This window comes from Strongylocentrotus purpuratus, unplaced genomic scaffold (assembly GCF_000002235.5).
Source record: "Strongylocentrotus purpuratus isolate Spur 01 unplaced genomic scaffold, Spur_5.0 spur5_contig_830, whole genome shotgun sequence".
In the NCBI taxonomy this organism is placed as follows: Eukaryota; Metazoa; Echinodermata; class Echinoidea; order Camarodonta; family Strongylocentrotidae; genus Strongylocentrotus; species Strongylocentrotus purpuratus.
Genome location: NW_022145536.1, coordinates 10,979 through 38,929, shown reverse-complemented (window position 1 = coordinate 38,929; position 27,951 = coordinate 10,979). Strand labels below are relative to the sequence as shown.

The 27,951-nt window shown below is 36.4% G+C and overlaps 1 protein-coding gene across 1 annotated transcript; it reads right to left on the bottom strand.

The window, feature by feature from the left end:
* Positions 1-979: 979 nt before the first annotated feature.
* Positions 980-27,889, bottom strand: LOC105443694. Its single transcript, XM_011677192.2, has 13 exons — positions 27,833-27,889; positions 20,916-21,053; positions 18,885-19,094; positions 17,957-18,283; positions 16,850-17,215; positions 16,556-16,672; positions 11,282-11,371; positions 9,174-9,248; positions 8,088-8,264; positions 5,514-5,678; positions 3,840-3,927; positions 2,963-3,033; positions 980-2,401 (listed from the first exon to the last, which is right to left on the bottom strand). The coding sequence occupies exons 1-13, from the start codon at positions 27,852-27,854 to the stop codon at positions 2,136-2,138; spliced, it is 2,112 nt and encodes a 703-aa protein (XP_011675494.2). The 5' UTR covers positions 27,855-27,889; the 3' UTR covers positions 980-2,135.
* Positions 27,890-27,951: the final 62 nt, after the last annotated feature.

The window sequence follows — 27,951 nt, the reverse complement described above, 5'->3', positions numbered from 1 at the left end:
AAGAGAAAGTAATAGAAGGAAGAAACAAAGAATAACATAAGGAAAGACAGAAAGAGAAAGTGATAGAATGATTAAAAAACAAAGAATAACATAAGAGAAGGTGATAAAAGGAAGAAATAAAGAATAACATAAGGAAAGACAGAAAGAGAAAGTGATAGAAGGAAGAAACAAAGAATAACATAAGGAAAGACAGAAAGAGAAAGTGATAGAAGGACGAAATAAAGAATAACATAAGGAAAGACAGAAACAGAAAGTGATAGAAGGAAGAAATAAAGAATAACATAAGGAAAGTGATAAAAGGAAGAAATAAAGAATAACATAAGGAAAGACAGAAAGAGAAAGTGATATAAGGAAGAAACAAAGAATAACATAAGACAAGGTGATAGAAGGAAGAAACGAAGAATAACATAAGGAAGGACAGAAAGCGAAGGTGATAGAAGGAAGAAACAAAGAATAACATAAGGAAAGACAGAAAGAGAAGGTGATAGAAGGAAGAAACAAAGAATAACATAAGGAAACACAGAAAGAGGGAGTGATAGAATGATAAAAAACAAAGAATAACATAAGAGAAGGTGATAGAAGGAAGAAACAAAGAATAACATAAGGAAACACAGAAAGAGGGAGTGGTAGAATGATAAAAAACAAAGAATAACATAAGAGAAGGTGATAGAAGGAAGAAACAAAGAATAACATAAGGAAACACAGAAAGAGGGAGTGGTAGAATGATAAAAAACAAAGAATAACATAAGAGAAGGTGATAGAAGGAAGAAACAAAGAATAACATAAGGAAACACAGAAAGAGGGAGTGGTAGAATGATAAAAAACAAAGAATAACATAAGAGAAGGTGAAAAAAAGAAAAAATAAAGAATAACATAAGGAAACACAGAAAGAGAAAGTGATAGAAGGAAGTGATAAAGAATAACATAAGAGAAGGTGATAAAAGGAAGAAATAAAGAATAACATAAGGAAACACAGAAAGAGAAAGTGATAGAAGGAAGTGATAAAGAATAACATAAGAGAAGGTGATAGAAGGAAAAACAAAGAATAACAAGGAAAGATAGAAAGAGGAAAGTGTTTGCATCGGAGTGCTGCGCATGCGCATTACCAACTGAAACACGCCAAAACATCACTGAGCTTTTCAGTCGGTGATGTTTCCGCACAAGTGTAAACGGCTGCGTGAAACATCGCGACTTTTCAAAATGAGGTATTTGACAGTATAAATGCGCCTAATAAAGACAATATGCACGGTTTATGATTTAACAGGTGATTTCATTATCTGAACATTATTTGATTACCGAATAGTATACCAAGATGCCATTGCCCGTTTACTATATGAGCCGTTACAATATGTACATGTTTACATTGGGTACGTTTATTATCAAGTCTTAATCAAATTAACTATTAAGGTATAGATTTCAATTTTTGTTTCTCTTTCAAACAATGCTCAAATGAAATATGACATTGGATTAATAAAGACATAGAAACGAACAGGCATTGCAATCTGTCATTGTAAAGTGGCGTTATAGAGAAGAAGCCTCATTCCGTTTAGTAAAAGTGAATGCCTCGCACAATGACGTATATTATTATATACCTCATACATAGATTGTCATTCACTGATTGGTCAAAACTATATCACATGTCAAGGAGCATTTCGATCTGTCAAGTATCATTACGTCAGAGGGTTTGATAGCTACTATCAAACCCTGGGATAGGACCCCTAACCCCTCCCGCGACTTAGTTGAGCACACAAATTGTTTGAGTTGCTAGGCTACCGCAATCGCGCGGTTACGCGCAGCGCGTAGGAATTCAATACTCTTGCCTTGGACTTGATGTTGGATTTTTCTTATTCTGGTGGGTTAATTCCTCTTGATCTCATTTCCTGTTTTTTTAAAAGCTAGATCTAGACCTACAGCTAGACCTAATCATGAATCAATAAAAAGGATGAGGTATATAAAACAAATATGGACTGCTATGTAATCGGATGGTGGTGGGAACTACCACTCCCTCGGTGGTGTTCACACCGGCCCTTTTATCACCACCACCTTGGGAGTGATAGTTCCTACCATCATCCTCATGAGCAGTCAATATTTGTATACTAGTACATACTGCCAGTACTAAGGCTTCAGCACGATGCCTAGAAATTTTTTTTTTCTTTTTTTTTGGCTTTAATATTTATCTCTCCTATTTCCAAGCACGTGCACAGAAACTTCAAATATTCAATACTTTTCATTGCATCGTGAGCGTGACAATCTTCAGTATAGTTCTCGAATGTCTGTATGGAATTACTTGGAACACCGCCGTCATCTATAATCAAACGCACTACTTCCTCCAAGCTTCCATCTGCTTCTGCAGAGCCATCCAGTTTACTTTTATGAGTGACGGCAACCATTACGTTACGACCTGTAAAAACGAAACAAACATAACACTTTGTTAAGAACAAATGAAATTCAATGGCTTTCTAATTATCTATTACGATTTAAATACATGTGTCCAATAGAACATACATGGCACAGGGGTGGTGCAATTAGTTTGGATAAAGTAACCTTTAATCTCGGTAGCCTGCTAGCTTTTTTTTTATAGATCCATCTCTCTTAAAGGCAGGCTTTACTACTTCAGCCAGAAGGGATTAGACCACCCAGCGAGCCAGCGATGTCACTGTGACAGGTGGCTATCTCATTAACTCAGCTCTCATTTAACATAAGAAAAAAAGGATCACGGGGGACCAACAGGCACGGATTGGGGAAGTTTTCTATATAGAGGGAGCAGGTAGCTACAAGTAGGACAATTTGCCTTTAATCTCTAAACATGAGGGATACTTCCGTGATTGCTGGAAGTAGACGCGACTGCTAGCATGTCGAGTAACGATTAGATCTCGAACTTGTCAGTCTAGCAATATTACTGCTCTGAAGTTTATTGATTATAATATCCATGGTACTGATCAAGATTTGAATTATAACTTACCAAAGTGACCCTTAACTTTGTCAGAAAATTCTGTGATAAATTTTAGCGTAGACGCACGACCAACTGGTTGACTGAATTAATAAAAAGAAGAAAACAGGACCTTAAGTTTATAGATTAAACTGAATTTAATCTTTTAAGTGCATATTCATAACGGCTTCATAGGGTTAAACCACATTGCACAACGAATCACTGATTGAGTAAATAAATAGATGACAAACTTCAATCTAAAATTGTATTGCTATTCCTATAATAATCATTACCACTGCGACTTAAACTTCTTTTACTGCCATTACCATGAGACTACTACACCTACTACTACTACTGCTACTAATACTGTAACCCCTTATATTGTTATTATTATATTAATTTTGATACTACAACTACTATTACTATTACTTATATTACTCTTAATCTTACTACTACTTCTACTACTACTACTTCTACTACTACTACTACTACTACTACTACTACTACTACTACTACTACTACTACTACTAGTACTACTACTACTACTACCACCACCTCTACTACCACGACTTCTATTACTATACTACTACTACTACTACTACTACTACTACTACTACTACTACTACTAATACTACTACTACTACTACTACTACTACTACTACTACTACCACTACAACTTCTAATACTATTACTCATACTATACTACCTCTACTAATAAACTGCTACTATGACTACTAACGGGCACAACACAAACTTTACTGAACTTCAGAAGTTTTAACAATTGTGACAAATAAAATCTATTTTATGGTGACGGATAACTTACATTTTGTGTAATAATTGCCTGTTAATAATTTTTTTTTTCACCAGGATTTCACAAAAAACTTTTATAAAAAAATATTACGTTTGTTACCTTAGATTGCACACGAATACAGGGCAGTGGATCTGCTTTCCAGTTCCTTTCTTAACCTTTTCCTTGGGATCAAGTCCTCGTTCTCCCCCTGGATAAGAAAAATCACATTGATAACTGAGAGTAAAATGTATGTTAGAATGGAGAAAGTCCTAACAGGCCAAGATAAATCGCATTTATATCAGTTTAATTCACTTCCAATCGTGATGAATTTATTTTAGAAAATTCTACCATAATATTCTAATTCAGTGAGCAAAATAATGATAACAATAATAATTGGGATTTATATAGATCTTTACAAATACTAATAACCCGGCCACATGAATTGTTCGGGCACAATGTGCACCATCTCCACTCCCTGTGTAGTATTCCTACCATATGGTCACCGTGAGAGCATATGGCAATTACTAACACAAATGCTTTTTTATCCTATCAGGTACCCCTTTCGCTCATAGGTGTGGAGTGACAAATGTATATTAATGCCTTTCCACTTTACCTAACCACTCTACTATAACACCTTTACAAACGACACCTTTACTTCCTTCCTTATGAAGCGCTTTACCATTAACTGACAGGATTATTATGTTTCCGGTCATTAGATTCAATTACGATTCTGCACATTACAATGCACATTCGTCAGAGGAGCATTCTAGCTAGTCGCTTTATTTTGTATGGGCGTGCACATGCTAATCCAAACCACAGGGACGTTTGCAACCTACACGGTACCCACTCAACACCTGGGAGGAGAGAAGCAAAGTAGATAAAATGTTTAGCTCAAGGTGATAAGCATCGAACCCCCGACCTGTGTATTCCCAATCAAGTTATTAAACCACTCGACTACGTCATCTTATGTATCAAACGAATAATGATAATAATAATAATAATAACAATATTTATAAAGCGCAGCATATCCATCTCTAGAGATGCTCAAGGTGCATACAAATAATTTAGATTAATATTCAACATACTATAGATTAAAGAAATATCAAATGTTAACTTACATTAGATCACACATCTTAATGGTGCCACGAAGCCCAACAAAGCTTGTGAAAAGAAAAACGACCAAGGTAAAGCAACAGTATCTGTGTATAGGTGCACGCATGTCGAAGTCTTCACTTCAGAAAACGGTTCTAGGACACTTACTCCCTGGACATCCACCCCGGATAGTCAACTATCTCCTAGGACAAATACACCCTGGGACAACTACCCCCTCGGGTAACCACCCTCTAGGACGACTATCCCCGGGACAACTACCCCCGGACAATTACCCCCGGACAACTACCCCATAGGCCAACTACCCCCGGACAACTACCCCTTCAGAAAACTACCCCTTTTGACAACCATCCTCTAGGACGACTTACCCCGGACAACTTTCCTAGGGGATAGCTGTCCGGGACGTAATTGATTGGGGTTAGTTGTCCTGGGGGGGGGGGGGGGGTCGTCCGTGGGTAGTTGGTTGGGGTTAGTTGTCCTAGGGGGTTAGTTGTCTGGGGGGGGGGGGTAGTTGTCCGGGGGAGGTGTCCCGGGGATCGTCGTCCTAGAGGGTGGTTGCTCTAGGGGGTAGTTGTCCTAGGGGGTAGTTGATTGGGAGTGGTTATCCGGGGTGCATGTCCAGGGGGTAGGTGTCTAAATACGCAGAAATACACGACGTACAAACATATACGAATCGTTACTCACGAATCTGAGGCATCAAATGTTTCTCAATTTGTTCCGACGAGAAGTCCTTCATTCCTCGATTGTCAACAATGTGTATGTGATCTGTTAGCTGTACCGTCTCCCTGAACTTGGTTTGACCACCACCTGCTGCATTACCGGCTTCGATGGCAACATTTTTGTAATCATCTGGTGTGGGAATATATGGAGTTAACAAGGAAATCAGATAATTATCTTGAAATATATTAGATTTTAATTAAATAATAAATCAATTATTGATACGGGATATTCCACTCCAGTTAAATATATATAAATGTAGACAATAAATTTCGTTTTGATCAAACACTTCTAAAAGAGGAATAAGAATTACAATATAATAATTGATTCTTACCAAAAGATCTGGGAGTAAATTGCGAGGTATCTGGCTAATTACTTACTCGGTTCGTGGATTCTAAAGTCTTGTTCAGCTATCAACCGCAAAAAAGAAAGAAAGAAAGGAAGACAAAAAAAACACGCTGCGTTTTTCTTCTTACGCTGTCGCTCATTTAGTTGGAATATTTTTTTTAACCCCAATTTGTGGAAATATTATGACAATGATTTATTCCTAATGGATCTAGATAATAGTATACATTCTCAGATTTTATTGAATAATAATTTGCCAGTGTTTGCTGCATGTGTATGCTACTATGCTTATGGACTAGGGGACCTACGCCCTTAAGTCATAAACGACAGTAATGAGGATTAATGCCCCACAAAAGGGCACTAATATAGCACATCGACACGGTTTTGATCCTGGGGCCTCACAGTTACGAGGCCATTGCTTTGCACTGAACCATGACTGTACGCAGCGGGGGCTAGGATATGTAATCTTCTGTGTGCCCATGCCTTAAACCATAATGCATGGTCGTACAGAGGATTTGTTTATGTTGGGGACCGGGGAGAAATTCAAAGAATTATTGATAATTTATTGCGTTTTCTTTCTTTTTTTATTTGTGGGAACTGCCCCCTACCCTAGGCCCCGCTGCGTACAGTCATAGTTCAGTAGCAAAGCAATGGTCTCACAACTGTGAGGCCCTAGGATCAAAACCGTGTCGATGTGTCATATTAGTGCCCTATCGTGGGGCATTAATCCTCATTATTGTCGTTTATGACTTAAGGGCGTAGGTCCCCTAGTTGATACGCATAGTAGCATACGCATGCTTTAGAATTTACGCAAAACAAACACTGGTAAATTATTATTCAATAAAATCTGAGAATGTATACTATTATCTAGATCTATTAGGAATAAATAATTGTCATAATAATTCCATAAATTGGTGTTCAAAAAATATTCCAACTATATGAACGACAGTGTATATATGAATAATTCGTAAATGCGTACAAAAAGGTCCGCGCGCAATCTTTTACCTCTGTGTTTACAGATAGAGAAACAAGAAGCGTATTACACTTATGTCACCATAAGAAGCCACCGCAGTTAACCGCCTCATGTCTGAATGAAGTCTTAGGACTCTAGAATTACACAGTGGACACAGCGTCTAGTGAGGGGAGGGTTGTGGGAGAGGGTCGTACCAGGTATTGGGAGAGGGAAACGTGCCCCATATCTACGGCATTTATCAATTTAAAGCTCCATTAACAAAAAAAAAAAAAAAAAAAAAAAAAAAAAAAAAATCAAAATTAAGCTCATTTCTATGATGGAACGTTATATTATACCATGGATAGTGGTAAGACAAGCATACCGATATTAGGCAGTTCGTAGATAATAGCTGCGCACGAGCAGATATAGGTCACTTCTACAAAAATGTAAATACCATCGAGACGGATCCTGGATACGTTCATGAAAGTTGTTTAGTCGTTATTAATTTGTGCAAGGATGGTATTCTCCTCAATGGTACAAACGAAGTGTGATGTACTGACCAGGCACCACAAACTACCAAAAAGTCGTATGGTGTGATTTTCAGTTAGAGCTCAATAGAGGTTTTTTGGTCAATATGGTCAAATGTTAGTTCTTAGCATTTCCTGATAGAGTATACCTTCTCCTATGTTATTTTAAAATTTGGAACCACGAAACAATCTAAAAGTGATTTATTGACAAAGTGTTGTAGACCTATATGTGTCCATATTGAGTTTGTTGGAATAGTTTCAATTTCTTTATGACCCTGACTTCTGGTCTCTTTTTGATCTCCTATAAGTATAAAGCAGAGTAAGACTTTGCATTGAAACCTGGTGAATATAAAGAACAGGATTTGCCTATTTTGCATGCTAAATTGTAGGGCAATCGGATAACCGTTCACCTAATTTCTTTTTTTATTACGTTCTAATCCTCCTTTTGTCACATGGACATTGCCTCCAGAGTCAGAAAGCTTAAACAGACTGCAAACCTTATTTATATCGTGCTCTTAAGCTACATTATTTGGGACTGGACATTCTTTTCCTTTTTAATTCGAGCTCGAAAAATTGCAAATAAGATGAGTTATATATTGTTTTTAAGATGAAAATCTCTACATTTAAAATCACATTTAAAAGGTTAAACAATTACTTCTGCCGATTTTTGGGTGGTTTATGGTTTATTGGTGCTGGGTCGCCCAGGGTTTTACTTACCCTTGAGAGCAAAGTGCAGTGAATTGATAAAGGATGATTTTCCTGCACCCATGGCACCGAAAAGGCCGATATGGATCGACGAGTCGGGTATGTCTACACCTGCCATTCCCGTGTCTTTTCCAGGTCTGTAACTTTTCAGCTTCTCTCTAAGGTTCCCCAACTCAGTCTCTTCCTCGTCTGACAAACATTGAAAAAGATTGCATTAAAAACAGAGTCGTCGGTAGTTGAACAATGACAATTGGTATTTTTAAATATTTATTTTTATTTTGGATGAGGGATATTAGCTTCTGCATTTGAAATTAATATCCACTATTACACTCCAATCTTTAAATCCCATGAATAAATGGTTATATTTTCATTATGCAACAGACTTGATACATCATCGCACATCTTTATGTCTCAAAAGAGGTAGACACAGCAAAACAAGAAGGGAGCCAAATCAATATCACAACCATAACAAGCTATCCAATTGTTTTGGTATTATCTATAATTGGTGACTTACAATATATATTTTTTGCTAGACAATTGAAATCGACTTTATTTGGATGAAGATTTCAGTTATAATAGATTCCGAGCATTTTCTTTCAAAATAAATATCTTTTAAACAAGTAATAACATCTATCAATGTTATTTATTCACTGTATTAAACACTTAGTTACTGTACCCTTGTATCTTACCTCATTAGTTATAGTGTATTTTTGTCAGACGTTGCCGACGCAAGCCTATACCGATATCCACCCCTGTCTCCCCATCTGGCTGACTATATATTCTTACTTTTGAATGAAGCTGAGTACACACCTAGGCATATTAGGTTCTTGATCGTAGGAATTCTATGCCAGCTACCCCGCTCGCATCTTTGCATTCTAGGTATTCAATCACCCTTATAAGATGTATCATACGAATGGCTTCTAACTCCAAATAACACACAACATCAAACAATGCAATTATATTGTAATTATTCAAGGTAGCATCAAGGAACCCCATCTTGTGTCAGATGACGTCCTCCAACCTTGATTTATCACTTTAGATGTAAAACGTCTCACAAAAGATGACGAATCAATCAACAGACGGAACGTAAATACTTACTCAGTGATTGTATTTCAACACTTTCGTGAGTTCTATCCTCCTTTTTCTTGCAACAAAATACCCAGCAAACACAATCTGAAGAAGTATTAAAACAATTATAATAATGATTATGATGATTATAATAATAACAATAATACTAATAACAATAATGATAACAAAAATGATAAAAATATGGAAGAAAAAATAATAATGATAATAATTATAATATAAGATCATTCAAAATAATAAGAGCAAATTAAATACTTGCCGAATCAAACAGATTCTATTTACAAAATGTTTTTAACATTGTAACTGATATGCTATTACGAATATCTTGACTCGTAATACATTTTGAAGTGCTTATTACTTGCAGCCCTTTCTGACCTAAAATTTGAAAAATCCCTTTATTTGACATCTCGGAGAAGTGAAAACATGTGAAGAGGGATGAATTAAATATCTTTAAGAGAGGATAGACAAGTCTGTGATGCGAAAGCGTGTTTTTTTGTAAATATATATTTCGTTTAAACACGCAAATTTAAAGGAAGAGAAAAGTCCTAATTGGTAAAATGTTCAATAATCTGATAAAAAAGTATCAACCATGTTGACATCGTCAAATTAGTGGTCAAAGTCTATGGGCTCAATTTGCTTTTGATGATTGAAAATGTGTTACGTTATGATTTATCATGGTTTCCAAAATCATTGGTACAAGTCCACTCCAAAAAAAAACTAACTTTCAATAGAAGCAGAAAATCAGACAAAACAATCAAAAAAGTTTGATCAAAATCGGATAACCGATAAGAAAGTTAATGACATGAAAAACTTTGAAAATCACCAAACAAATTGGCAACTCACTCATGAGTATGTGACGACATTGTTTCCTTTATATTGAAAATCCGATTTCCCTCTAAATATATTTTTTCCTCAAACCAGCATCTAAGTTATAATGATAGTAATATGTTTTTGTGTGGATGCACATAGATTACTTGTTTTCAGTTAAATCATGAAAAAAATTGAACTTTGATAAGCAATTTATATAAAAAGCAATGATTATGAATATTTAATATTTAGAAAATAGTATCACTTCTTCAAAGTTCATAACACGTTTTGTAAAATGTCAGGCAAGCAAAATGATACAAGTCATATAACCTGGGCAAAGGCATGGGTAAATCAAGTTTTTGGGGATAAAAAGGGAAATTAATGGGATATAAATATATAAAGCAATTGATAAATAGTGAGGCAATGGCATCACATACTGATAAATAAATCATGACTTCCTTATTAGTTATCCCATTTACTAAAATCTTTTTTGCTCTGTTTCTCATGTTTTTCTGCATCTATGAAAGCAGATTAGTGTAGAAGTGGACTTAGTCTTTAACGGATGATATCTATAATAATTACAATAATTACAATAATAATGATGAAAATAATAATAATAATGAAAATAAAAATACAAATAATACAAATTTCTGTTTAAAAAAAAAAAAAAAATTGTTTTTCTATTAATTGATCAAAGCGCTTACAGTATTATTATTACTCCGGTCACTGGATTTAGTAACTATTGTTTACATTACAATACACATTTTCAAATAATAATAATAATAGGCATTTTTATAGCGCCATTTATCTATCTATCTAGAAATTCTAATTCGAGGCGCATTTATTATTACCCCGGCTTTAGCCTAGCTGCCATTACAGCGCTCCAGCATTTCAAGGAATTAATTCCTGCCAGGTACCCATTTACATCAACTGGGTTGAGTATGGCAAATGTAGTTCAATGTCTTGCCAAAGGATATTAGTGACGCGGCGGGACTCGAATCGCGGACCTTGTGATCGACAGTCCGGCGACGTATCCACTCGACCCCGAAACCTCTACAATCCATGGGGAGCGGTCCAACTAGTGTGCACATGCTAATCCAACCGCAATGACGTTAGCACCCTTTCGGGTACACATCTACCTCCTGGGCTGAGAGAAGCAATGTATACAAAACTGCCTTGCTCTAACATATACCAACTGCAATGCCGAGGCTCGAACCCTTGACCTTTGCATTTCCAACCAAGTGATTAAACCAGTCATTACGAAACTTCTTCAATAGAGGCCACAATGAATATAAAGATAGTGCATAAAATACCTCTCGTCATGATCCATTTAAACCCACGTCTCGTCCCAGAGTCTGCATTTTGTTTAGACTCAACGGAGACATAGTTGACACGAGGGCACTCTATATGAAATAAAGCAAAAAATATTGGTAATTGCATTTTGTAAAAAAGTTTTTTTCCTAATTCTGCACATAATAAAACTCGTGTATAGGACGTGTCAAGGATAATGTAATCAAGGATAGTTAGCAAAAACAATACTTTTTAAACTTCACTGTTACTGCTTTCTAAAAACTTTAACTCTAAAGACTTATTGATGCGACATGCATTATTGGTGAATGTCAAGTATAAGGCCTACTAGTACAGCGGATAAGCTCCCAATATAATGAAAATTGTGCACTTTTTGACAAAAGCATAAAAACCTCTAGCATAGTTAGTTTAGACCATAAGATTTATTTTCAGATGTGGAGGGAAGTCGGATTTGACCTCTGATGACCCTGAGAGGTCAAATCCAAAATGGCCGCCAGTCCGTATGGTCTAATGTACAAACACGCTTAACTTTTGAACCAAATAGTCCAGAAAAACGTTTAAGGTGTCATTTCCAACTAACTTGGGGATGCCAATTCATTTGGTAATACTTTTGAGATCGCCTGAACTCAGGGTTTTGCATTTAGGTCAAGGTCAAAATTGACTTAAAATAGCAAGTTTTGAATGGTTACAAATGAGATTTGTCATTTGTTCTCAATTTTCTTTAGAAATGGTTCCCCTGCATAGTCCTCCACCTTAATCCTTTTCAGGTAGTTTATTTCACATTTTGTTTTGACCTCTGATGATCCTGAAAGGTCAAATTCAAAATGGCCGCCAGTCCGCATGGTCTAATGTACAAACGCGGTAACTTTTGAACCAAATAGTCCAGAAAAAACGTTTAAGATGTCATTTCCAACTAAATTGGGGATGCCAATTCATTTGGTAATACTTTTGAGATCGCCAGAGCTCAGCGTGTTGCATTTAGGTCAAGGTCAAGGTCGAAATTGAATAAAAAATAGCAAGTTTTGAATGGTTACAAAAAGTTTTCCCATTCATTTGTCATTTGTTCTCCCCTGTGTTCTCAAATTTCTTTAGGAATGGTCCCCCTTCATATTCCCCCACTTTAATCCCTTTCAGTTAGTTTATTTAACATGTTGATTTGACCTCTGATGACCCTGAGAGGTCAAATTCAAAATGGCCGCCAGTCCGCATGGTCTAATGTACAAACGCGGTAACTTTTGAACCAAATAGTCCAGAAAAACGTTTAAGATGTCATTTCCAACTAACTTAGGGATGCCAATTCATTTGGTAATACTTTTGAGATCGCAAGAACTCAGAGCTTAGCATTTAGGTCAAGGTCAAGGTCAAAATTGACTAAAACAAAGCAAGTTTTGAATGGTTACAAAAAGTTTTCCCATTTATTTGTCATTTGTTCTCCCCTGTGTTCTCAAATTTCTTTAGGAATGGTTCCCCTGCATAGTCCCCCACCTTAATCCATTTCAGTAAGTTTATTTCACATTTTGATTTGACCTCTGATGACCCTGAGAGGTCAAATAGAAAATGGCCGCCAGTCCGCCGCATGGTCTAATAATTGTACAAACGTGCATAACTCTTGAACCAAATAGTCTAGAAAAACGTTTTAGGTGTCATTTCAAACTAATTTGGGGATGCTTTTTTAATTGGGAATACATTTGAGTACGCCAGAACTCAGGGCTTTGCATTAAGTCAAGGTCAAGGTCAAAATTGAAAAAAAAATTAGCAAGTTTTGAATGGTTACATACAGTTTTTCCATTTATTTGTCCCCCTATATAATGTTCTCACATTTCTGTAGGAGTGGTTCCCCTGCATAGTCTCCATCGTAATCCCTATCAGTTAGTTTATTTTACTAATTATAGCACCAAACCATTTGTCTTGGAACTGACCATATGCATAGCATGGTTAGTGGGCAGCTAGGCAGTATACGGCAAAACCTTGATTCAAGTCAGGAAAACTGCTCCTTTTCATTACTGCTCAATAATACTGGTAAGATGTTTTTTTTAAGTTACTTTGTGTTTTATTTGGTGCTAAGTAATTTAAAGGATCACTACAGAGTTTAAGGAACAGGCCATAAAGCAAAATAACGGTTCTCCTTACACTAGACAACATCACCATGACCAGCAACCTGGAGTGCAGGCAGCATTCCTGAGGGATGGGCACTTCTGACAGTACTGAAAGAGATGGGGAATCCATTTCTAGAACAAAGTCAAGACCTACTAGTCATTGGTAGTGTACGACACCTGTTACACAAACACTTTATACGAACAAGTTGCCATTTTTCAGTCGGCAGCCGGCGAAGGTTATGTTAAAACAGTAGGCACAGATTGCAGCACTTAAGAGGGACTGTGGTCTCTTTTTGAGGATGTACATCTCGTGTCAGACAAGGGATGGAGATATGGACAATTTCTTCTCTCATGAAAACCAGGCAGCCCCGCCAGCTTTGTTAACTGGAGGAAAATGCGGTTAGGAGTTAAAGCAGATCTACTTCGCTGCCTGGAATCAAATGCGGTTCAAATGCTCAATCATGGAACATCAAGAACATTTTAAGAGTATGGAGAAAGAGTGTTTGCCCCATACATCTTTGCTCAACTCGAGAAAAGCATCCGCATCGACCTTGGCTAGGGTGTATACTTACCTGCTAGCCTGAAAGCCTCAATAAGGCAGGAAAGGGCCCCAGGAAAAGGGTGACTCTTTCTACTGTGCTGCTAAAAAACCCGAATTGTTGAATTTCATGTCATGTCGTTCATCTTCCTCTACCACAGGGCAAGGAACTGTATAATATGCAACAAATGGAAGTGGAGTACTCTGCTCCCCTGCTGAGTCACACTTGGTAGGCCTTGCCCCATGGGTGTAAAAGGGTAACCATACGTACTGGTGGTACTGATGCGGTTGAACTGGCTGTGGCTTCATTCAGCAAGACAGCTTCTGATGCTGTGGATCGCTTTTGGTGTCAGATCAGGCTTTCGGTACATAGCTTTTCACAAAATCATGATGGTTGCCACCATGAGTCCGACAAAATGTATGACTCTCCCAATCTTTCATGCGTTCACCGGGTGTCAGACTGTTTCTGCATCCAGAGTAAAAACTTAGAAGTCTTTCCCAGAAGTGAATGATTCCTTCAGTGAACTCCTGTGCATGCCTAGGGAGGTCAGTGAAGGATCAATGTTACTGCCAGAGCGATTTGTGGTGCTGATACGACCGAACCAGTAAGAGCATGGTAGTGAATGATGCCAGGAAACAGCTCTTCGCACAGAAGTCTAGAAACGTGGAGAACTTTCCTCCAACCCAGACAGCACTCAAGCAGCACATCAAGCGCACTTGCTACCAGGCCAATTGTTGGAACCAGATATTGGCCAAGAATCCAGAGATGCCAGAGCCATCTGACTTGGGCTGGACAAACGAAACAACTGGGTGGCAGCCTCTTTGGATCACTCTCCCGAAAGCATCAAAATTGTGCCATGAATAATCCACTGTCGCTGCAAGAAAGGATGCACTGAACTGTGCTCTTGTTCTGGAGACTGTTAGATTTTGATCGTTACATTAGGATAATTCATAAGTTGTGGATAGTGCTAAATTCATTGGGTAATGAACAGGTTTTAGTCGTATTTGGAATAGCTTTTTTGGTCTTCTGGGCCCAATTTCTTAAAGCTGCTTACCGGTAATCAAATTTTCGTGCTATAACTGTAGCAGACAAATTTGGTTAGCAAGAAAACAAGGCGTCCACCTTGTACGTTCACAATGGATTTGCATTGTTACAAAATTAATTTTCGTCCAGTAAGCAGCGTTAGGTTAATGCATTTTCGTGTGCTTACGGTTAGCAGTGCTATGAAGTAGAAACTCATACGTAAGCACAGAACCAGCCGATAAGCAGCTCTATAAAATATGGCCCTGGATAGTCAAAGTGGTGGTACACGGGTTTTTTATTTTATTTTTTTAAATAATGACCCCTTAAGTGTCAAAATAGAGGCAAAGTTTATTTAAAAAAAGAAAACAACACTTTTGTTAGCCTAATATAACCTTGAACTTGACCTTATTGCAAATCCCTGAGTTCTGGCGCTCTCAAAGTATTGCGTAATGAATTGGCATTCCCAAGTTAGTTGGAAATGACACCTAGCTTAAACGTTTTTCTAGACTATTTGGTTCAAAAGTTCTCAGTTCTTAAAAACCTCTCATGGTCATCGGAGGTCACATCAAACTGTGAAATAAACTAACTGAAAAGGGTTAAGGTGGAGGACTCTGCAGGGGAACCATTCCTTAATAGATTTGAGAACAAATGACAAATAAATGGGAAAAAGTTTTTGTAACCATTCAAAACTTGCTATTTTTTAGTCAATTTCGACCTTGACCTTGACCTAAATGCAACACCCTGAGCTCTGGCGATCTCAAAAGTATTACCAAATGAATTGGCATCCCCAATTTAGTTGGAAATGACACCTTAAACGTTTTTCTGGACTATTTGGTTCAAAAGTTACCGCGTTTGTACATTAGACCATGCGGACTGGCGGCCATTTTGGATTTGACCTTTCAGGGTCATTAGAGGTCAAAACAAAATGTGAAATAAACTACCTGAAAATGATTAAGGTGGTAGACTATGCAGGGGAACCATTCCTAAAGAAAATTGAGAACAAATGACAAATCTCATTTGTAACCATTCAAAACTTGCTATTTTAAGTCAATTTTGACCTTGACCTTGACCTAAATGCAAAACCCTGAGTTCAGGCGATCTCAAAAGTATTACCAAATGAATTGGCATCCCCAAGTTAGTTGGAAATGACACCTTAAACGTTTTTTCTGGACTATTTGGTTCAAAAGTTAAGTGTGTTTGTACATTAGACCATACGGACTGGCGGCCATTTTGGATTTGACCTCTCAGGGTCATCAGAGGTCAAATCCGACTTCCCTCCACATCTGAAAATAAATCTTATGGTCTAAACTAACTATGCTAGAGTTTTTATGCTTTTGTCAAAAAGTGCACAATTTTCTTGCTAAACCGCTGCACTATACACTACATACTCGATTACAAGAAAGAATTATTCTTTATTTATTTCAAATTGAATCAAAACTTTGGTGTAATTTTAAATAATTATTTTAGCGACTCGAGTATTTGTATGTAGGCATTTGGACATGTATGAAATGTAAATACATTAGTGAATAAAGCATTTGAGAGCATTTCAATCATTGAATTTGAGGAGAAAAACAAACAACTTATTCCGTCATGATAGCCGAAGAAAGCGTGAAGAAAATACCTGTTTTGTGATACTTCCACCCTCTACAAACGACGAAGATCAAAAAAGCGGAAATAACCACGACAAGAAGGAGAATAAGGAAGATGTATCCACCTGATAGGGATCCTGATAGTGATCCTAAAGATAAATGACAACACAACAAAACAAATTACAATCAATGCGCTAGAATTTGGGAAACAAAAAAATTAGATCATGCTATTTTGCGAATATGTACTAACTACTCTCAAATAGTGAAATGCGCAATTTATAATGAGACAATAAGTCCGATCTATCCAGTCATTAATCAACATTTACCTTGAACAGGTTTGATGATTTCAACAATCACAGTGCGTTCTGCGGTTCCATTGACAGCCAGACCAGAAGCAATGCACCTGAAATGGAACTGATCGGATTGGTTTGTCCTTCTGCTTATGGTTGCTGTCACGTCAAAGGCACCATCACCCCTCTGAGTGACAATCTGCGATGCAGTGAGGTTCTGCGACTCCTCCTGCCAGAGAATATCCACACGTGGCTTGGCTCGTATGACCGAGCATTGCAGCTCAAAGGAATCCTTATCTTCAGTCACATTGTACTGACAAGGCTCAGGAGTTGTGCCATTTGTAGCTATTTCGGGTTGAGACTTACACTGCGCGATTTGGATGTACGGCTTTTCTGCACGAGCTGAATGAAATAACAGAAAATTAAAAGGAGTTACGGAATTTATTATCAAAAATAAACTTGTAAATACATAATATTCAGGTCATTTACCATAAATCGCTCCAGGTTGGGACTATCATACGAAATAGGGAGGTGCGGCTTTTCAGCCAAGTCTGAAAGAGGTGACCGTGGTTAAAGGATACGACATATTAATGTTATTTAAGCCATTTCATAGATATAATTTTTTCACGCTATCCAGTTATATCATTTTTTTTAGAGAGAGCGTAAAGAACCTGAGCATTTATATAATTGAAAACATAGTTCAAAAACGCACACGAGAATGAATTGAAAATATAAATGAAATCCCAACATAATTTAATCTATCAGCATGATTATGTTATATCACATTAAAGCAAATGTAACGAATTACACAGTTTTATCTGTTTTAAACACCACCATACTAGTCTATACTATGGGTTGGATAAATTTGGAATAGATATAAATTATTCAAGTTATTCCATTAAAACGATCACACATCGTCGCCTTCATATTACCGCAACGAGTCCTCTGGAACAGCAAAGACTTTCAAGAAATAAACTTAAGGGCAATGTCAATACTGTTCTTTGAATTACCTTGGAAAATCATTTCAACATTACAATGCCATTTACATAATTGCACATTTTAGAAGTTGACGCACATGGCTTTTGAATTTGAGCTATGTTTTTATTTTATTTTGTTTGCTAACGAATGGTATATATTCCTCACCATGCACGGCCAAGACTGTCGTGTTTTGAATCTCAGTTCCACCCGTCTTGGAAACCATACAAGTAAAATTCCCTTCGTCCAAGACCCGTAGATCCCTTATGATCAGTCCGTAGTTATCGCTCCAACTATATCTCCTGTCTCCCAGCACCTCATTTCCACCTGACGTGTATCTCAGGACAGTTTCGACGCTCTTAGACTCAGCTTCCCCTTGGACTCTGTTCCAGAGGACTCGTTCAGGGGTGCCTCTGAAAGCACACTGAAGATTGACCGAATGCCCGGCCCATCCTGTAATACTCGGTTCTGTAAAAATGCTCACTTGAGCCGGATCTACACGTACAAGATTTGAAAGAATTTGGACCGATTCAGTTTGTTTGTACATTGTATGACAAATCATTTAGTAACTTCGATAGCAAAGCAATTGAAAGTCCTGTCGATATTAACATAACATTTACTTTAGTTGGAAGTTGCCGCAGAGTTGTATATCTGTGTATAAAGGTAATACAATTCTACAGCATACAGAGTAATAGAAAAATGATAAAAATGCATAGTTGTCCCTAAGCCACAACAACGACAACAAAATGCATATTAAAAGCACATTAATCTATTGGTAATATTAATGATAAAGTCATCAAAAGCTGGTGCCTATGTGTCTGGACATGATTTTTATTTTTAAAAATATATATAAAAAAAAACAAACACCCAAATCAACTGTGTGGTGATATGATTGTTTTACCGGGCTGCATTTTTCCTATTTGATACATGGCTAGGGAATCGCCGTTAAAACGTTCAACATATTATTTTGTGACGTGCATGTCGTTACAAAGAACTAGTTGTTGGAATTCGCCTTTTATAGCTGATATTTGTTTAGATCCTCAAAGAAGGCGCCTAATTTGAAATTGAAATATACTAAATGATAATTTTAACTCACCTAAGACCATGACATCAGTGTTATTGTCGAACAGATAGCCGTTATGATTTGAAACTCTGCATATGTAATTGCCTTCATCACCAGCTTGAACATTATTAAAGACGAGAGAGTAGTCCTCAGTAATAGTAAGCGATCCATCGTCAAACTTTGGTCCGGATACTTCCCCTTTGGTGAGAGATAGAAGCGTGTCTGCAGTAGCCGGGCTACTCCCTGAAAGTAGAGGACAATAGATGAAAATATTGAATCCAATAAAATGCTTATGTTTGCGAATGATGTCGCTTTTGTCCACTTCTTGTAAGTTTGTAGTTTTTTAAATTTTAAATTACGATATTAGTTACTTTTAATTTATACTAACGTCACTAGAAATAGTGGTATCAAAGTTATCTGAGTGCAAGGAAAGCCAGCAGTCCACAATTGGGGCAATCTTTCAAACGTATAATCTAAATAGTAATTTTAGACTGGTGACTGGTTTACCGTGAATGATTTACTGATGTGCATATTTATGGTAATTCTAATTCACGTGGTAACGTTCAAATGCAATATTGGGCTTTAGTTTTCAAATCTTACCTTTAACTTCATAATCAGTTTTTTTTTCCAGGTCGCGTACGGTTGCGACCGAACAGATTATTGTTGAGGATATAACCATAGTGTATGAGGTTTGAATATCAATTTGCTGCTCTTTCTATAGCTTTGCAGATGAGGTCAAAGGTTCATTGCCATTTGCAGTCATTATCTCAAAAATAATCTACTACAGTTTTATTTAACCTTTCATGTACCTCATAAGAAACGACCAATCTAAAGAGGTTTGGGTTCACCAGGTCAACGGTTATGTTAGATGAGAAACATTGCACTTGAGGGATATTGTGCCAGAGGCAGAGGCACAATTCTTAACTACGCGTTTTTTTTGTATTGCCATTTGGTCTAATTGCCAGCCGTTCTAATTTCTAGTTTGTCTAATGGCCGTTTCTTCTATTATCCACATGGTATAATAATCTTAAAGTGACTCGGTAACATTGTTGAAGGTTGATGAAAACACTGCTCAATTTGTGTATGTAATGTTATTTATTATTTTCCTTTACTGTACTACTCCTTTAACATGCAAAACATCCTGAAAAAATTCCCTAACCACAAAGATATTCATGGTTTTCTCTGAAGGAGTAACTTCGCGATACCCTTTTACAGTAAATTCCATCTACCATTTTTGAATTTTTCCAACCGTTTTTCCATGAACGAAAGACATATAACAGGCTTTAAAAAAATCTTTCAACGATTAAGTGTCTGGAATGGTATATCAAGCCAGTCCATTGTAATGTAAATGTAATTAGATTGGAATAATATAGTTGGGAGAATTAAGGAATCGATCAGATAATTTTTGCCCAATTTTTATCAATAATAATGGTCTGTTTTCACTCAAATGTTTAGATTATCTTTAATTGTACATAAAGCATTGAAATCAATACCTTAGCATCTTTTTCTCCCATCTGAACAATGTTATTAAGTCCCTTTAAATAATAAAAATCATCAATTGGTTATTAGACCTTATGGATCGTCGACGAAAATGGCATTAGACTGACTGGAAATTAGACCGACCGGCATTTGGACCAAATGAGTGATATACCAAATAGGTAGCAGACTTATTGGAGATTTGACCAAATGGGTAGCGACCAGATGAATATTAGCCTGAATGGTTATGAGACCAATTAATTAGATAAAATGATTATTGGACTATGCGGATAGTAGACTGGCAGGGTGTAGACCACTGGGGAATCGATTCGGTAGTAAACAAACTAGTCATTGACCATAAAAGGATACAAATTCCTTTTGGTCAATAACTAGTTTGTCTAAAGAACAACAATAGTTTCCTCACTCGGATAAGGAGAAATTTTGATATAGTATCAAATGCATTACAAACAAAATCAGTGTTTTCTCATTTTTCAAAAGGATAATAACACTGCAATATTGAAATTTTAACTATTACACAGGCTCCCCCTCTCTACGCCCGTGTTCCCCCTTCTATACACTACTAAATACCTTTCATCCAGTAGACACCGTATGGAGTCCCGAGAAATTTGCAGCTGATGTTAGCTTTTGGCTGGCCATAGAAGAATGTTGCTGTTGGAGGGGTCCATACTTGGTTGTCGGGAACCTGATCGGTAGCATTTACGTTACCTGAAACGAGAATGGTCATCAAGTATATTTTTGACATTTGTCTCAAGTAGTCAGCTGAATATGAGAGCTCTTGCCATGACTTTTAATCTAAAAAAAACAAAATGTTGATGAAGGCGAATGTTGCGAAGATGTGTACTGCATGTAGTTTCGATGTTTCGTTTGATAAGAAACTGCTTGGAAGCAATAGACCACTTTGGATATAGCATTTGGACAATTAACCCCAAATATGTGCAGATCTTTTAAACATGGAGAAAAGTCCCACATTGTGTATCTTAGAAAAATTACTGCCAAAACGTTTGAGGTGCTTGATGAATACCTTTTTGTTTCCCCCTCTTGGAAAGACTACTTCCACATGTATATCATACGATGTTCCGTATAGACATAAGTGAATACTAATTGCATTACTTGTATACGTCTCGATGCGTTTTGAAGGTTTTGATTGTGATTTGAAGGGCTTGTATCATATTTTACTCTGAACATTTAAGTGAAATAAAAAAATCCTAAAGGTTTCCTAATGGATTGTGAATCAAATCAAGACTTTAAGTGCTCCTTACACATTTGTGACATTGGCAAATAACTGATACATGATAAATGCAGATAAGTGTCTTATTCTTGTAAAATCGAATTTTGTTGTTATTTTATATTCATACAGGGTTCTGCTAAACGTGGAATTGTACTACATGTTTGTATTATCAAAGTGCAGAATAAATTCAAATTCAACCAAATTCAAATCATTTTAATTCAAGTCTTATAGTAGCAAAATTTAATCAGCTGATCAGACGGACAAAATTTGTTTATGTATGTCCACCGATGGCTTTCATAAGAGAATACCATTAAAAAGGGAAAGGACAAAAAGAAAGGAAAGAAACTTCACAGGTGTGAACAGACCTAGAATGATCACGAAGAGAGAGAGAGAGAGGAAAAGTGAGAGAGAAAACATATTCGAATTGCAGTTCTGCCGACTGGAATGCGGAAGGTGTGGATCGTCAAACCAACAATTATTTGTTTACGAAAAGATGATCAAACACCAAAAAGCAAAACAAATGTGTGAACGTATATATTCATACCACAATTTTACATCATAACTTGTTTACCAAAAAAATGATCATACAAAAAAAACCGCAAAAGCGAACAACAGCTTTTGACAACATGTATTTTTTTATACAGTGCGTCCCAGAAAAAAGGAAACCGAGAATTATCGATGTTTTATTATAACTTAATCACAATTATATTTAACAAATGACACATATTTGGAAAACTTAGATCATCTTCTTTCATTTGATGCAACTTATGTGACTCATATCTCACGTATAAGTGATTAAAAGCAATTTGAAGAGAGGAAACAAAAAAGTCATTTGGCGGGCGGTATCTGAATTTTAAAAAGAAAATCAAATTTCTAGTAAGTTCAAATTCTGCCCATTAACATGACACCTCAATCCGGAAAAATGACCCAGGAATAACAAAGTTCTGTTTGTTTAAAGTAAGGCTTGCATTTCCATAATTTGATCAAACGAGTTCGTTTTCACTGGCTACCTGCCGTAGCAACAAACAGAGTTGACAAAAGACTTAACTCTGTTTCGTTGACGAACAGCCATGCACACACAAGACGAAAGACTGTATTGTTTAATTTTCATTTTTTATTTACTTTTTTTCCCGACACAAGTATAAGCATTGAAAAAAACATGCACAATACAGTGCGTACCCAAAAAACAAATATACTCAACTTTGGTAGCTCCTTACTAAAAAATCATAACCAATATGACTTTGAAATGTATTTCATGATAGAGAGTATCTTATCTTGCTGTCAAATGATACCCTGTTCTTAATATTTCTATCACGGGTGAGTGACACCAGGGTCTCCAGGCCATATGCATGTGCTTCTTTGGTTTTAAATCCGTTAAAAAATTAATTTTTGCCTCATGATTTGGTGCTTCATTGTTTAAAATGACTCAATGTAGCATGGCTTTCACAGTATCTTGTTTCAATCCATACGATAATTTGTTTATTATAGGATTTCGCGGCCAAAAACTAAAACCGTCGAATTTGAACGCAAGACAAATTAATTTGAATGACAAACTCGCGAATTTGGCCAGGAAATCCTATAATTTAAACAGCCTATTAATTTATTGTCTCATGATATGTAAGTTCTCCCGCTGCGCCTTTAAAATGTGTAAAGAGCATACGGTGTTTAAATCGAATACCGGTTTCGGTTACGAAACCCAAATGCAAGCAAGAACACTTTGATGATAAGTATATCATAAATCTACAGTACACTTTCATAAAAAAGATAACATCCCAATTAAACTTTATTCATTTTGAGAAGGGTTACCTCAAACAAGAGATGAGAATGTAGTCAAGATTGTAATCATCATAACGAAGAGAATATTATATATTCTGCTTGAAGTAAGCATTTCCCTTTGTTTGAGTTGATAACAACACCATTTCTTTTCACTTTGTGTCAAAGTTCAAATTGACTTTACTTCTTGTTACATATTGGGTGTTAATATAGCATTTCCCGGCCAAATTCGCGTATTTGTCATTCGAATTCATTTACTTTGCATTTAAGTTAGCGCAGATCGGCTTTGCCATGCCAATTATCATTCAATTTTCTAGTTTTTGTATTTAATTTAGGATTTTGGTCGAAGGGTTTCATAGATCTGTCATTCAATTTAGAAACTGCTCAACTAACTTTCAAATTAGTATTCACTTGTCGAAGCGTAATTTGTATCATTCAAATTAACACCTGTCATTCGTATTCGTAATATTTTTTATTTAAGTTAGGAATGTTAGGAGGAAGAATTTTAACAAACTTTTACAGTTTTTAAATAATGCAGTTAAAATGCATGATTTACCATTGGGGTCTAAGCTGTTATTCCATTTATTTATTTTAAGGACAATGCAGATGGGTGTAGTCAGACATAAAGTAAAGAAGGGGCGGAATCATGGGATATGGCATTTCTGCACGGACATGTTCATATACCCGGGAAAGGTGGGGGTACCCTCAATCGCCCCTTTTTACTACAGACTCGGAATTTGACAAAAGTAATTCACATCGACTCTTATACCCAGCACACCCCTCTGTTTTTCTTAAAGAGTTTCATAGTTTACTTGCCCACCAGCAGATCGATGGCTAAAGACATGGCTAAATAATGAATCATGTTCAAATTGTTGACTCTAGTCCCTACCCCAGTCACAATATTGTACCCTTCTTCCATAATGAAATTATGATGAAATTATGATAAAATTTATGATGAAACATCAGACAAACAACTTCCTTACATGAACATTTATAAATATACTGAGACCATCAGGTCCGTAGATGCAAGTCGTTTTTTTTCTTCTTAACAATCAGATAAATCTAATAAGTATAAGTGTATAAATGCAAGAAAATGAAATATGATGACATACACATGAAAAAACAATCTTGAAAGAAAAAGAATAAGCTATAAAAAGTGTGTAATAAACGAGAAATGTATAGTGACCATCAATTTAAGTGCACAAAGTGCTAATTTGAATGCTACAAATGAATTAGAATGCTTAAAGTACACCGTCGCGTTGTCAGAAAATCGTGTTGCGCCAAATCGAATGACCAAATAGCGAAAGAAGCACATTGTTCATTAATTTGAATGAAACATACGTAGATTCTAACGAAAATTCCATAAATTTGAAAACTAGAAAAGGGAATATAAACCCGAGATATACCTGACTGCACTAAAACCGTCGAATTTGAACGCAAGACAAATTAATTTGAATGACAAACTCGCGAATTTGGCCGGGAAACCCTATATAAATATTACTATCACTAGACAAAATTATAGGACACTATTTTTTTTATAGAGGCAGGGTGGCTCTTTCAAAAAAAAAAAAAAATAATGTTTGGTGTTTTTGTTGCTCGAATTCAAATTGATATTCTAAGCGTTTAAAAAGTCAAACAGTTCTTTTTCTTACAGGATTTTTTGGCCGTTTCCTACGGTATTTTATAATGTCATCAAGATGGAAATATATATATAAGTTCGCGAAGTAAGTAAATCATAATTTACAGTAAGAGCATCCTTAATTATTTCATTTTTCTTCTCGCACTTCAATGCAACATATTCAGAACATTTTTATGAATGTAATATCAATCTAAAATGGGTAAGTGGTGATTTCATCAAAAAATTGCGAGTCAAAAAGACTTCAATGGAAAGGTTTGTCATACAATGAGGGAGCAACAGCTATGCATCGATCTCTTGAACGTGCAATCAATGTGACAATTGAAAAATGCTACGTTTTACTAAAAAAAAGCATTACTTTGTAATATTAGTAAAATTTCTAATGAAATTTACTCAAACACTATAACTAACAGTGCAATGCAGTTTCATTCAGGACGATTGAGTACTTTTAATTAGGCAATTTTCGTAATTTGCCCAATTTTATGCATATGCCTTTGTGAAGCGCCTTAATACGAATAACTTAATTCACCTGTTACGAATAAATGTATCTCAAAAGTCAGAATACACATTTCATACATCATTTGTTGCTAGGTAGGTCATCCATTATGGCCTGCCCCACCTAACAACACGTTATATATGCAATATGCATTCTGTATATTAAAATTCATTACTGGGCCCCGTCTTACAAAGACTTGCGATTGATCGAAATCAATCGTAAGTCTAATAGTTGCGATTGATATCAATCGCAAATAAGTCGCGATTGATATCAACTCTTTGTAAGACGGGGCCCAGGTTAATGAAATAATTCGTATCGAGGCACTTCGGTCTAAATTTGGTTACATCACAAAAATAACATATTATCGCCAATCAAAATATCATTGCCCCCTTTTTTTTTTAGAGATACCCTGTAAAGTTTAGGTGAACTTTGATCCCTACATGTACTGATAGATGACTCAATTCTATTTACACTCTGTTTCCCGCGCTACATCATACTACAATATACTACCACGTCAATAGCGAATGAACCATTGTTCTCAGTCAAACTAGCTTGACACACGTTCCGACTACTTTTTTTCTTCCAAAAACAGATTTCAAAGCGATGGATTTTTCATGTCGATGAGCCGACTGTTACCCCCGTCAAATACACTCCGGACACACAATAACGTTTCCACAGTGTTCATATTGTATAAATATTATAACCGTGGTTCTAATGGCCACATGCAAAGGAAGTCTTTGGACTTCGAACTTTGTTTTTTCATACTTATCACCATGTGCATGGAATTTATGAGAATGATTGTTATTTGTATACTTTTGCGAGCCACTTATGTATTTACCAAGGTGTTTTGAAATGGGCATATGCTGTTAAAGCATGGAACAGCTTGTTCTTGGAGGTAAAGGATATTTAAATATTCGAAGCTAAAATATATATTTCTGTCCTATGCATATCATTGAATACTATCACTGAATATAATAAACTGTTTTAGAGCTCCCATTTTGTTTTAAATGAACCAGATTAACGCCTACAAACCAATGGAATTTTCTGAATGACTTTATTTAGGTTAGAATTGATCACATAGAGCTTTAACCGTGGGCATACAAGAACGATTACGAAGAGGAGGGGGGGGGGGGGGGGGGGGGGGGGGGGGGGGGAAGGAGGTTGTCGCCAACTGCTTGCCTGTTCAGTGAGCAAAATTGTTGACACTTTACTGTGACAAATACTCAGAAGCGTGTTTCATTAATCGAGGTGACAAGGGGAGGAGGAGGGAGGGGGAGGGGGAGGGGGGAGGGGGGGGGGGCTGGGTACCGGTCTTAATCAGAAAATGAAATATTGATGCCTTCAGATGGTGGAATCACTTTAGAGTATTTTCAATTTAATTAAGATTTATTTCCATTCGAACAGTAAAACATAAAATATAACATAAATTGAAATATAGATCAATATTGTCATGAATACAAATTTACTAAAAGTCTTCATACAAAAAGTTTACCAAAAGACAGTTGATAATACACAATTAAAGCACATACGATGTGAACAAGAGTGAGGGTTGAATTAAAGACGTTGTTGATAATACCTTTGATATTAATCAAGATTTCAACAGGACCATGCCTTGATTAACAAAAATATCCTCTTGTTGCCCGATTGTATGACCCGCAATTGCCGGAATGCTTATAATCTGAAAGAAAAAGCCCACTGACGTAGCTCCAATGCCCCCTCCAACCACCTGAAATATACCAAACGTTGCTTTCCCCGTCTACAGCAGGGAAAGTTTACGGGCTTCATTACGAGAGATGATGTCTCATATCCGCTTTTCTTTTCAGTATTCGGTGTTTCCCGTTTGATTCATTTGGACAAATTAAAGATATTTAATTTCATTTACTTTCGTTTAGTACATATTTTTTAATTTCCACTTTTTTTTTAAAACTCAGTGACATTTAACCCCCCCCTGAAATCTTCAATTATACAAACAAAGGGCGGAATCATAGAAGACGAGGATCTTGTTCGAAAATGATTACCTATACAAACTAATCAAAACGAATATGATAACGGTAAAAGTAAAGAGAGATAGAAATAGGAGAGACGAGATTTGTTTTTGTTTTGATAAAACATTTTTTATAAACAAATTTACTCGTCACATATAAATATGATATTTAAAAGTTATATATATTCTCTAGACATTTTAGGGGGTAGAACTCTGCACAATTGTATGACTCTTTCAACAACGGCACATTGGAGGAAGCATGGAACATAATCAACATGTAATTCATGATACATGACAAAGGCATAATGCAGTTCGACCGGGCCCGTGCCCGCCATTACTTTCGTGTGTTAATAATGTCAACGCTTACCCATGATAGAAGTCAACAACATGACCAATTCCAACAATGTGATGATGGTGTTAGAACATTTCGTTGCCATAGCTACAAGACAGTACTTGACGTTCTGCTGGTAGAAGTAAGTTATCCGA